At 40.4% G+C, this 13408-nt stretch overlaps 2 protein-coding genes across 5 annotated transcripts; one reads left to right on the forward strand and one right to left on the reverse strand.

Annotated features, from left to right (window-relative positions):
* The first annotated feature begins 1283 nt into the window (after positions 1-1283).
* Positions 1284-4758, forward strand: LOC103927674. 4 transcript variants are annotated; one of them, XR_007260367.1, is made up of 8 exons: positions 1284-2059; positions 2143-2281; positions 2413-2466; positions 2577-2668; positions 3305-3540; positions 3708-3878; positions 4073-4341; positions 4617-4758. XR_007260367.1 is itself a non-coding variant. In XM_048590080.1 (7 exons), the coding sequence occupies exons 1-7, from the start codon at positions 1284-1286 to the stop codon at positions 4168-4170; spliced, it is 1566 nt and encodes a 521-aa protein (XP_048446037.1). In that variant the 3' UTR covers positions 4171-4528. The 4 variants fall into 4 exon arrangements, 2 of the variants coding, with proteins under 2 accessions (XP_048446037.1, XP_048446038.1); XR_007260366.1 differs by having other exon boundaries at positions 4611-4752; XM_048590080.1 differs by lacking the exon at positions 4617-4758 and having other exon boundaries at positions 4073-4528.
* On the reverse strand, positions 4537-8668 carry LOC125479918 (leucine-rich repeat receptor-like protein kinase PXC1). The gene is given in 3 exon segments (XM_048590079.1): positions 4537-5442; positions 7126-7827; positions 7830-8668. Coding segments are annotated over 3 exon segments (2043 nt in total). The 5' UTR covers positions 8500-8668; the 3' UTR covers positions 4537-4771.
* Between the last annotated feature and the right edge of the window lie 4740 nt (positions 8669-13408).

Consider the following 13408-nt stretch of genomic DNA (forward strand, 5'->3'; position numbering starts at 1 on the left):
TTTTATTAATTAGTAGACTAGCATATGGGCACACACAAAGTGTGTGAGAAAGTTTTTTATTTTTGTTCTTGAAATCGAAGGTGAGAGGAAGTGAGTGATAGAGAATGTGGGAGTAGGAAGTTTTATTTTTTATTTTTATAATTAGAGATATGTTAGGATTACATGTAGGTGAGACTTTGAAGAAAAAAACACAACAAAATTTGGTTGTATGAAATTACATTTCTGCTGCATATCTCTTATTCATGTTTTGTTTTAATTAGAGGGTTAAATTGGTAATTTCATAAGTGAAGCTTTCAGATATGCCAAAAATGTCCCTTGTTTTTTCACAATCAAAACCCAAAAAATTCAAAAAAAGGACAAACTCATAAAAAAATATTAACAAAAAAAAAAAAAAGGTTGGAAAACAAAATAAACTAATAAAGAAAAAGAAAATAAGGAGGCGTGGTGAATTCCTAGTTTGCTACTGAGGTGATTCTGAAAAAAATGACTATAAAAAAAAATCTGAGAGCTTTTTATGTTTGATAAACATTCAACTTCAGCTTTTTTTTACAGTTTTGGATGAAAAAAAAGGCCAAAAACACAAAGTTACAAAACCCAGCTTTGAAAAACCAGTTTTTTTTCACATATGTTTTATATAAAATTTTATCAAACACTATAATATTGGTTTTTTTTTTTTTTTTTCAAAAGCATTTTTACAAAAAGGTTTACCAAACACTCTGTTGCTTTATTTCACAGCTGCTTATTCTCACAGCACAATAGAAGCAATTTTTTTTTCCAAATTACAACAATACTAAATCAGCCCGAAATTATGCAGACTTGCAGTTACAAAACTTAAGGAAAATTAAAAAAATTAGTCTCTTTACACGTACTCACGTAATACCCATATTAAAACAAGCATTATGCGCATTAACGCGTGCCGAAAGACTGTAACATAAAAAGTAGCGGCTTCTCAATACTTCCATCTGACGTTCGTGACCGTCCAAAACCGTGACGAGCCATTTGCGAAACGCAAAAGCAAAAGATGAAACGAACCAATAGCCAATTAGCCATCCACATCAGTCCGGGTCCCACCCACGTTCCAATTCAATTCGACGAACTATTTAACCCTTATGATTTAACGGGACCGTCACAAAGCCGTCACGGCCCCATCCTACAACTCATCACGGCTCAGCCGTTCCGTTAAGCAACCTTGTGTTTCTCCCTCACTCTGCCCCAACGTCCCACCCCGCCTTCTCTAACGTCGTCGTTCCGCCAACCCCTCTAACCCTAACGTCGCTCCTCTAATGGCCTCCTGTGACGACGACTTCTCTCTCCTCGGTGACGACTCTAACCCTAACCATCACCTCCCTCACGCGCCAACCTCCCACCACATCCACCAGCCCTACGAGCCTCCTCACCGCTTCCCGACGCGAACTCCCCCAGTGCACGCGCCACCATCGCAGCCTACACTGAAGGATAAGGTCAACGAGGGAGAAGACCATGCCGACGACGGAGATGACTACGAAAATGCAGCCGCTGCCGCGTTCTGCTCGAATCCCTTCGATAGAGGCACCGATCAGACCGACATCGTCACCGGCGCGGGCGAGAAGAGAAAGGACCACTCCGATGAGCACAGAGACGGCGGCGGCGGGGGAGGAGCTCCGTACAGTTACAAGAAATCGAAAGCCTTGGCGTCTGCGAGCGGAGATTACAGGAAGGACCGAGAGGAGTGGAGCGACACGGCGATATTGTGCCTTCTGGACGCCTACCTGGACAAGCTCACGCAGCTGAATCGGGGAAATCTGAGAGGCAGAGATTGGGAGGAGGTGGCGGCGATCGTGAGCGAGAAGTGTGAGAGGCAGAGAAAGAGCATCGAGCAGTGCAAGAACAAGGTCGATAACTTGAAGAAGAGGTACAAGCTTGAGAGGCACAGGATGAGCAGCGGCGGCGTTTCGGCGAGTCACTGGCCTTGGTTCCAGAAGATGGAGCTGATCGTCGGCAATTCAGTGGCGGCAAAGGCCACCTCCGATGACGATAAAGGTGTTTCTTCTTCGGGTAACACACCACGGCAATCGAAGAGGTTTGGATTCATTTGCTGCATTTTTGTTAGATTATTGCTGCAATTGGTTGCTCAATTGCTAGTGTTGTGTTGTTTTTGAGCAGATATGGAATGGTGGTGTCGAGTCCTGTAGGTCAGATGAACAAGGTGAAATCAGCTCCGACTATCAAATGGCGGAGAGTGGTCTTCAAAATCAGTGGTGCTGCTCTTGCTGGTGCTGCTCCAAACAATGTCGACTCAAAGGTTCGGCCATCTATGCAAATCCATTGATTTATATCATTCAATTTCTGATCATCTTAGCCTGTGAATAGTATTTGTCTGAATGTGTTTGCTTCTTGCGAGCAAGTTTCATTGCGTGTTTTGTGGTTGGGCAGCTGGCAATGCTGATTGCGAGGGAGGTTGCGTTGGCTTGTCGCAATGGCGTGGAGGTATGCATTGATATTTATATGGTCGTCTGTTGACTGTAGTAATGTGTTTTTAGCTGTCGGTTTTAGTTTAATCTGCAATGTTTGGTTTTGTTTCTTGCTGGGTGTAAAAGTTGGCAATTGTTGTTGGAGGTCGCAACTTCTTTTGTGGAGATGCATGGGTGACGGCGACAGGGTTAGATAGAAGTACTGCGTACCAGATTGGGTAAATATCATTGCTGATCTTGCTATATAACCTCATCTTTGCATTCCTGAATCATACCGCCTTTTACATAGGATTTGTGGTATCTGCAACAGCTTAAATAGAACTACCAGATACAACTACAAACTGGGTAAATATGCCTTGAATACTGACGTGATCATTGCATTTCCGGTGGAAGCATGTCCAACATAGATTGGCCCTCATCTTATGTTTATTATATTCTGATATTTTTTTTTTGTTTGTCGGCCTTGTTCGGGGCTGTAAACTAGATGTACAAAATAGCGATCCTTTGAAACAGTACTAAATTTCCTGAAATTGTTTGATGGGATCTGCTTCCTCGTTTTCTTGTTCATAAAGGACTAGAATAAATCTTTTGATCCATAAGATAAGAGCAACTGAAAATGCAATATCAAATGACCATTTCTTTGTTTTAGTTTAGAGCCCAATTCATTGTTATAATGAATAAGATGAGTGACCTCTTAGTGAAGACCCATTAATCTCAACTGTATTATGTGAACGGTGAAGCTTGGGCCTCTCTGCTCTATCTCCACTTTCTGATAGTTTTGTTAATTATAAATTGCTGGCTAATCCGATAATGTATTTACAATACTCATACGAGGTGACTGTGATGTTTACCAGAATGATGGCCACTGTAATGAATTCCGTATTGCTCCAGTCAGCATTGGAGAAGATGGGAGTCCAGACACGTGTTCAAACTGCATTTTCAATGCATGAGGTTGCTGAACCATACAACAGGCAGCGGGCCATCCGGCATCTTGAAAAAGGCAGAGTTGTAATTTTTGCTGGGATTGGTGCTGGCACGGGAAATCCCATCTTTTCCACTGACACAGCTGCAGCATTACAAGCTTTGGAGAGTATGGTTATGGTTCTGTGATAATTCACACTTCTTAAACATTTTACATTCTGTGAAATCACCCAGAACTGTTCTATTTTTGCTCACACACACACACAATACATGCATGGTCTCCACCTGCACCTTTTGGACTTTATACAAAATTTTGTGACACTCGTAAGTTCTCAGTTAATGCAGAGGCAGTACTCAAGGGTACCAATGTAGATGGTGTCTATGACTGCAACTCTCAAGACAACAATTTTACATTTGAGCACATCTCTTTTAGGGAGTTGGTCACAAGAGGCGCCACCTCCATGGACTCGATGGCCCTGAACTTCTGCGAAGAACACAGGTTTCCTGGTAAGTGTATTTTGGTGTTCTTGCATTTCTGTTAGGTTGTGAACAATAGTCGGGAAATTGAGTCATTATATTTTGGTCAACATGTAACAAAACTTGTTCTCGGAATCTGTCTCATCAAATGAATTGGATGGTGCCTTCTATTCTGTACATGGGATTGAACTTTAATAGTAATCAATTTGCATTTTTATGTGCAGTTGTGGTCTTTAATCTGTTAGAGCCTGGAAATATATCGAAAGCGCTATGCGGAGAACAAGTTGGTACCCTGATAGATCAAACTGGAAGGATTAGCTAATATTTACAGAACTCTGAGCTGTTGTATTATTAGGTCTACTTACCTCAGATAACTGTCAAGTTAATTTCAACAGACCCCATTTAGAAAAATCGGTGGCTTTTACAGCTCTGATGGCTGAGACTTGGCTGCATATCCACGCATATATCATTTGCCACCCTGATTCATGAGAAGGTAGAGTAAAGATTATAACTGTTGAGTCTAAGTTATGCATGTTAATGGCGGTGCCAGTGTCTTTTGTGTTGTTTTGTAAATGGTATCATTACTTGGACGAAGATTGTTGATGCAGACGACTATTAAGATTTTTACTGGTTAGTTTGTATTAATAGAGGTGTGAATAGAAAAATATGGTTTGGAGTCACGACAGACTGAGATTCTGTGTTCACTTTTAGAGTTAAAATTGAGTAATGCTAGTTAATGTGATCGATCATTCACGTTCCAAGGCACAGGTGCACGTCTACAGATCGAAAGCATTCCCGAGACCATAACTACACAAAAATAGGGGTTGAGAATAAGCAAAGTAGCAGCAGAGATTTGCAGCGAGATAATGCACATGAAAATCGAGGATGATGATGATGCAGAAACAAGGGAACGGTGTCGTCAATCAGACCAGCCCGTCTTCCGTGGTGGCGAGAGAAGGCGAAAGTGAATTGCGGGAATCATCGTAGTCTTCTCCGAGAGGAGATCTCTCGACTCGGATGTCCTCAATCATCTTAGTTACTTCAACCATTGTAGGCCTCTTTTCAGGCTGAGGCACCGCACAAGCCAATCCCACATGGAGCATTGCCACAAGCTCCTCCTCAATGTTCTTGTACCTCAGAAGTTCTTGATCAAACACCTCCCCAGTCCACTCCTCCTTCACCACTGACCTCACCCATTTCGGAAGGTCCACCGCCTCCTCCTCTTCCATACGGGGACGGGCGGGAGAAGGGTACTGGGACGGAGCTCGCCCCGTTAGAACCTCCAGCAGCAAGACTCCAAAGCTGTACACGTCCGCCATCTGAGATAGTCTCTTGACCTCCGCCTGCTCGGGAGCTCGGTATCCTCCCAATCTTGCGATGGCGTGAACCGGGTTGAGAAGCAGAGACAGGCCGAAGTCGGAAATGCAAGCAACGCCATTCTTGTCCAGAAGGACGTTGGAAGATTTGACATTGCCATGGGGTACTTTTGCGGAGCTGAACACCTCATGAATCCTGGCAAGCCCACGAGCCGCACCCAACACCAAGCTGATCCTTGTAGTCCAATCCAATGGAATTCTACCCGGACCCCGATTCCCTAAATTACATCCAAAAAAATAAAATCATCAACAATCAAACATAGACGCCCTTTTTTTATGACGTCATGTGTATGAAATAATGACATGTGGATAAAAATTTACACACGTCTTTATTTCATTTGACATAGAATGCCATCATGATGACGTATTCGTCTTATGTAAGTCATTCTCAAGAGGAATTTGTGCAGTGGTCGAGAATCAATATTTAGGGATGTAAAGAGGATTTAGTGTGTTTAAATAAAATAAATAAATATGCACAAATAAAACTGGTTGTGAACTTCTAGTAAGACATTAAACTACGGAATATTAAACAAACAATAAGTTATATATACACATACCACGATTTAGTACTCATTTTATTTTCTGTTTAGTTGGCATCAAGTTCTACTATTAGTTGAAAGTTTATGAACGGTTTTAAAGTCTGCAAATTATATTCAAAATAGTTTGAGGAATTTGACAATATGATCACTTTTAAAGAAAAATTAGGTTCTTCTCCCTAACTTTTTTATGTTATTGATTGTTCTTTTTCAATTTTTGATCAAAGTTATTTGGGTTTTCCACGTCATTATTTCAATGATAAATATTTACATGTAACATTTTAAAATTATATAATTAAAAATTATTTAACCTTTTTCATTATATCTATTTAGTGTTTAAAACGTTATATTTAGTATATTTAATTATTTTGTACCGATTTTTTCATTTGTAACCATCTTGTTAAATTTGTAACTATATTTGTTAGTCTATACCAATTTCCTTTTTAACTTTTATTTGTATCCATAATTTTTTTAATCTTTTATTTGTACCCATTCATATATTCATAATGTACATTTTTCAAATGTACCACATTGCTATAGGTTAAATGTACCCTTTTTTTGTCTGTAAAATGTACGCCATTTTCTAGTGTAAAATCTGTTCACTTTTATTCTCTATAATGTACCTACGGTTTGTAATAAAATGTACTCTTTCTTAATTTACAATACATCCATATTTAAAAATAAGAACAAAACATTTTATTAAAATAAAAAATAAAAAATCTGATCAAAGTAGTCAAACTAATAAAGTTAGTTTTTTAACAAACGATATTATCTACACTAAGGGGGTGGAGAATGGGCTAAGCTTCATAATGAGCTAGCAACAATGTAGTTCAAATTCACCTTTGGCAAGAATCAAATCTAAAACATCTCAGTTATAAGTGAAAAGGAATACCACTAGTATAACTAAGTGGCAAGTTTCGTTAAATTTGAGAAAAAAAAAAATTAAAGTCCCTATTTTGTAATACTCTTTGCATTATTTTAAAGAGAAATTATTCATTTTACCATTAAATTTTTAATTAATACTGAAATTTAACATTTCGTCCTACAATCAAAGTAATCAAATTAATAAAGTTTCAGTCAAAGATTTTTGTCAACCAGGAACCAGAACCAAGGTTTCCCTTTTTTAAATTTCAATTAAGATTATCAGTTTTTAAGTATGATGTTAATATATGATCGCTATGTCATCAATCTAGGATCGTTATGTCGTGGTCGATATTTAATCTTGATTAGTTTATCAATTAATATTTGATTTATGAAAATTTTAGCAATTTCCGAAATAGTCTTTTTTCAGAATTTTGTACCAAATTAAGCCCTAAAAATGCAACAAAGTATTGAAAATATGAACAAAAGCAATAATAATATTACCATGCAGAAGTGAGTGCAAGCTTCCATTAGGGAGATAATCATAGACTAGAAGCTTCTCCTCCTTGGTATAGTAATAAGCACTCAGCCTCACCACATTGGGATGCTTCACCTTCCCAATCACATCCATGTACTGCTCAAACTCCTTTCTCTCGCACGGGTTCGCGTCCTTGAGCCGCTTCACCGCCATGGTGCTCCCGTCGTCCAGCACCGCCTTGTACACCGTCCCCAGGCTTCCTTTCCCCAACATCTCCGCCGACGCCCGCAGCAAATCCTCCAGCTCAAACTGCTTCCTCGGGTCAAAAAACACCAGTTTGCTTCTGTCGGTCGCGTTTGTCCCGTCGCTGTCCCCGCCGCCCCCACTGTTGGCGTACACCCTCTTCTGATCGGCTCCGTAGCTGCTCCCACTCCTTCTCTTCCCGCTCTCGCTCCCCACCATCGAGCTAGAGCCGCAGCGGTCTCTCGCGCAGTAGTGGGCCACAAGGAACGACACAACCACCAACATCGCCACGCAAATCACGATCACGATCGCGATGACCACGCCGGCGCTCAGCCCCTTCCTCGGTTGCTTTTTGTTCGGCTCGTTTGGGCTCGTCGTCTGAGGCAATTGGCTGGGATTAGACGGCACCGTTTCGGATGAAGCCGCCGAGGGCGGATCGCTAGTGCCGGTGAAAGAACAAGCCGGCAAGGGGCTCAGTCCGCACAGCCTTCGTTCCCGGAAAAGCTTTTGTCGCCGAACTTCTTCAACAGACCCTCCGGCAGCCGTCCGTACAATTCGTTGTTAGTGAAATTGAGCTCCTTGAGGTCGGCAAGGGAGGCGGAGAGGTCGGGGACTACACCGGAGATAGCGTTGTTCTGGAGCCTGAGCGTGAGAAGCCGGGTGAGGCGGGTGAGATTGTCCGGAAACGGTCCCCGGAGGTTGTTGTCGGCGAGGTCGAGACGGAGGAGTTGCCGGAGGGAGGATATCTCCGATGGAATTTCGCCAGAGAGGTCGTTGCCGGCGAGGTAGAGGAGCTTGAGCTTGGTGCAGTTGACGAGAGGAGAAACGGTGCCGTTGAGGCGGTTGTTGTGGAGGTCGAGGAGGCGGAGCTGGTCAAGGGAAGCGAGGGAATCAAGTGGGCCTCGGAGGTTGAGGGAGGGGAGGGAGAGAGCGACGACGCGGGCTTTGTTGGTGGAGCATCGGACTCCGGTCCAGCAGAGGGTGCATGCATCGAAGCCGGTCCAGTTTGAGCGGAGGTAGGCGTGGGTGTCGGTCTGTAGGCGGAATTGGGTGAGGGCCCAGGTGTCATTAGGTGGCGGAGAAGAGAGTGACGGGTGGCTGGAGGCGAAGAGAAGAAGAGAGAGAGTGAGGAAAGGCAGCGCCTCGTTCTTCTTCATGAGTTTTTGCTTAGGCGGGAAGAGTAGGCAGGCATACAATAAGAAGTTTGTTTTGTATTTTTGAAAAAAATAAAGTATGATAAAGACTTAAGAGAGTGAGATTGAGACCCTCCTCTTTCTATGACTTTTTTTTTTTTTGAACAACCATATTATCTACATTAAGGGAAAGGAGGTGAACTTAATCTCACCATAGGCTAGCAAACAAATTCGTTTTTTGCAATGATCAAACTTAAGACTTCTTATTTATAAGTGAAAAGAATACTACTAGAACATAATACTGAGTGACTCCTCAAATTTGAATAGAGACATGGAGATCTAGAGAGAGTAAGTGGGGTGGGGAAAAGATATGAACTTGTTTTCTTTTTTATTTTGTTACTTTGGTTATTTGATAATTGGGAGTGATATGATTAGGGAAAATGGGTTCTTTCTAGAGAGAGAGAGAGAGAGAGATGGGAATAGGAGTAGTATGATTAAAGAGGGGAAAGAGAGAAGGGGCGTGGTTGTACGAATGATTGCTGTTCTCCACTCCTTCCATATGGAATGAGTAAAGGGTTTTGAAAGCAGGGTGGCTTTTTCTTTTTCACTTTTTCTAGACTAAATAGACCAAAGTTGAATGAGGAGGACTCAAAAGCACCGCCATGGGTATGGCATGGCTCGGCAAATCAACCAAATTTATTAGGAGATAATATCTGACATTCATTTAGGTGAATATCAATTTGACAAGTATGGAGAATATTTCTACGTATCCTAAGTTATTTTTTGTACACAAAGAAGCAGGCAACACTCATTTACTACGTGCCACTTATAGATCATTTACTAATCCGTAATTAAATTGAGAGGAATTGAATTGAAGATGAATTGGATTGAGGAGGAATTGAAATGAGGTGGAATCAGAATCGGATTCTTGTTGAAGTTGTTTACTAAAACTGTTTGGAATCGGAGTAAGAATGATGTTGAGTCCATATAAGTTGTTTACTAATTCACTTCAATCGTAATGAAAACTCGGTTGATTACTATATTGCCCTTACATAAATAAATTATTTTCACACTAATTAATTTAATTAAATTCTTATAATAAAATTCATCTATATAAAAATATATAAATAGGTTTTATTTATTTATTAAAAGATGGCATGAATGATGTTGAATCCATATAAATTGTTTACTAATTTACTTCAATCGGAAAACTAGGTTGATTACTAAATTGCCCTTACATAAATAATTATTTTCATACTAATTAATTGAATTAACCCATCATGGGAGTTCTTGTGTGAGTTCCCAGAAACAAAACTGTGAGGGTGTGGTCAGGGCCCAAGGCGGATAATATCGTGCTACGGTGGAGTCGAGCCTGGGATGCTGGATCCACCTAAAGTGGCATGTACGATTGAACTCCTAGCTCATAAATCATGCCTGCACACGAGTCGGAACCACCTATAGTGGTCTGTATGACAGGACTGAGTGTAAATAAATACGTTCTAATGCTACGATCACGTGAAGACTGTACGAATAATCGCGAGTCATCTACGAGTCGGAACCACCTATAGTGGTCTGTACAACAAGCCTGTGCACCTAACTTGGATCCAAGGTGAGTGTATGGTGCGGGAGGTAAACATCACGTGAAGGACTATGCTCTAACCATGGCGGGAGCACTAACACCGAGGTGCAGGTTTATGAACTCCCAACACATCTCACATAATCATCAATTTACATAAACAATCTACAACTCACCTGGTACATACCTGAGCATCCATAACATCAAATCACATTTATGCATACTATATTAATTCAATGATCTACGTATAAATCAATATGCATGACATATTTATGATTAAAGCTTGTTGAGCATGGTTTTGAAATACGAATGTATTCTATTTTTTGGGAAATTATATAGGTTTTACGACGAGGGGTTAGAACATTTGAGAAATGAAATGGTTTTGAAAAGCTTTATTTTTGCCCACTCACACTTTCTATTTTGCGCCCCTCCAGGTTCTAGGTAGGAGTTATCGTTGGTGGCTTATGAGGATTGCCGGAGGTTCTGACAGATTTCACAAATGTAGGATCACCTTTGGGTATTGTATAATTAGTACTTGTCCTGTCGGACTGCACTTATGCTACTTATGCTCTGGTTGTGTATTTCACACTTAATCTCGCACTAGCACCTTTTCTTAGCTAGTATTGCTGGTAACTTGGTTTTTATTTATTCATATTTCTCTATATCAATATTACTTCCGCACTGTGCACATGGTTACGTCACTCTCATGTGACGACCAGCATGCCTCGATCTAGGTCAGGGTGTGTCAGTTTTGGTCTAGAGACCCATCATGGGAGTTTTCGTGTAAGTTCCCAGAAACAAAACCGTGAGGGTGTAGTCGGGGCCTAAAGTGGACAATATCGTGCTACGGTGGAGTCGGGTCTGGGATGTGGTGGGGGCCCGAGCGGGGATGTGACAATGAGTGTCAAATGAAGGGCAATGTTGGGATAATAAAAAACAAGTGAGGGCATAATTGGTAAATAAAATCCATTCCGGATTCCTCAAGTCACAAGGAATTGAAATACCTCCCTTATGTAGGGAGTCCAATTCCTCCAAAATTAGGAGTTGGATTCCTTTATGCGTGTGACCCCGCATGTATTTTGATCCCCAAGATTACGTAAACAAAGGTGTATGCCGTAATTGGAATCCAATTCCGTAAATTGATTCCGATTACGGGTACGTAAACGTGCCATTAAAGTTTTTGAGAGTCTGTTTGGTGGGTTGATTGGAATATGTTGTCATCTATTATTTGTTGTATCAAAAATGTGAGATGGACAAGGCTACGCATGATGATAAATTTACAATAGAATGAGTTATTTAACCTATTCTAATACATAGGTTTCAAATCTCATTTTACAAATCTCTGTCAATCTCTAAGGCCCAATTCCATTTAGTCCACCAAATGAGCTACCATTTAGGGGTTGAGCAAAAGACGAATAGTTGCTAGGTGTGTTTTATTTTTATTTATTTATTTTTTTTTCTTTCCTTCCAGAAGATAGACTCTATTAAATTCTAATTGAAATGTTTACATCTTCAGCCAAAATATTAAAAAGAAATTCTGAGCCAATACAAATATTAAAAAGAAATTCTGGACCAATACAATTCCATGAACTTAACTGATGTTGAATTCTTTGAACTTGTAAATACTGAGAAAATGCATAATTTAGGAATTCTCCTCCAGAATCTGATCTAAGAGCTATAATTCTTGAACTTAAAAAATGTTGAAAACACCTCAGACTTGTATTTGAGAGGATAGAACCAAGTGTACTTGGTATAGTCATCAACAAAGATGACATAGTACCTATAGCCACTTACAGAAGATACTAATGCTAGCTTCCAAACATCAGTATGTAGAAGTTCTACTGGTTTACATGTAGTGCTATGAGAGGATATAAAGGAAAGCTTAGAACATTTTCCTAAAGCACAGTTTGAACAAAAACACTTATTTGTACTAGAAGCAACATACTTACAAGACTTAGAGACTATATTATGAACTTTGAATGAAAGATGACCCAGCCTTTGATGCCAAACTTCATGAGAGAATTTATTTGCTGTAGCAAACAGATGATTGCCAGCAGAAGGATAGGCATGAAAGGGATAAAACCCATTCCTTACTGGACCTTTAAAAAGCGTCATCTTCGAAGAAAGATCATTCACAATAAAGTGAAACGGATATAGATGAATAGAACACCAATTATCAAGTATGAATTGATTTGCACATAGCAAATTTTCTTGAAAATCAGGCACATAAAGAACATTCTTTAGGGAAAAATTATGATTGGGAGCAAAAACTCTAGAGGAACCAGAGTGTAGAATTTGCAAACCTTTGCCGTCTCCAATTTAGATTTGTTCAGGTCCATGATATGCTTCTGGATTTTGTAATTGTGCTAGAGAATTGGTCATGTAAGATGTGGCGCCAGAGTCAAGAATCCAAGACTGTGGAGTAGAGGAGGTGTTAGCACACATTGCAGTTGGAGTTGACTTGTTGCCATATGATGGATTTAGACGGTGTGGACAATCCACAACTTCATGATCAAATTGGCGACAAATCTGACAAGAGAGATAACGACCAGAATTGTAACCAAAATTATAGCCAGAGTGTCCTCCTCGATTAAATTGTTGATTATTTTGGCAATTAAAGTTCTGGTGTTGATTATTAGAACGATAATTGGAGTGATTTCGACCTTGTGAACCCTTAGAATTTGAGGAAAAACGATCTTGACCGCGACCTTGGGAGGAGTTGAAATTTAAGGAATTCTGAGCAACAAGGCCTGAGAATTAAGGTTTGCACCTGAAGTAGGTAGTAAACCAGAAGCAGATGATCAAATTGATGAATTATAAGCTTGAAATGTTAAAGAGGATGACAACTTCTTCCTGTTAGTCAACTGAAGTTCCTTGCTGAGAAGGAGACCATGAAGCTCATCAATTGTAGTAGATCCAAGGCGAAATTGAATCGTATCCACAAACGATTCATATTTTGGCGGAAGGCCATGAAGTGTGACTGAGATCAATTCAGAATCCTCAATTGGAGCACTAGCGCTGGTAGGAACGTCAGCAATTTCTTCAATTTGTTGAAGATAAATAGCAGTAGTGGAGTCACCTTTTGTAATTTAACGGAGACGTGATCGGAGTTCATGAATGTGCGATTGAGATGCCGCTGCAAGGTGCGATTCAAGTTTTGACCAAAGCTCACGAGAAGAATTTACACTGACGATGTAAGGAATCAAGGAATCAGAGAGAGTAGAATTAATCCAGATCAAAATGTTTTTGATCATTCTCAAACCAGGCTACATACTCAGGATTAAGTGTGGCGGTGCGATTTTCAACAGAATCACAGAGAAATTTGGGTGAAGCCGCCATGAAGCCATCAACAATTCC

Source organism: the organism of the source record quoted next, unplaced genomic scaffold, assembly GCF_019419815.1.
Source record: "Pyrus x bretschneideri cultivar Hongxiangsu unplaced genomic scaffold, Pyrus_bretschneideri_v1 Contig30, whole genome shotgun sequence".
NCBI lineage: Eukaryota > Viridiplantae > Streptophyta > Magnoliopsida > Rosales > Rosaceae > Pyrus > Pyrus x bretschneideri.

What these genes read in the sequence shown, in the direction of transcription:
- LOC103927674 (XM_048590080.1), top strand. Translation starts at nt 1,284, where the DNA reads ATGGCCTCCTGTGACGACGACTTCTCTCTCCTCGGTGACGACTCTAAC. An exon ending in ACACCACGGCAATCGAAGAG is followed by an intron (nt 2,060 to 2,142) that starts GTTTGGATTCAT and finishes GTTTTTGAGCAG; the next exon opens with ATATGGAATGGTGGTGTCGA. An exon ending in CAAACAATGTCGACTCAAAG is followed by an intron (nt 2,282 to 2,412) that starts GTTCGGCCATCT and finishes GTGGTTGGGCAG; the next exon opens with CTGGCAATGCTGATTGCGAG.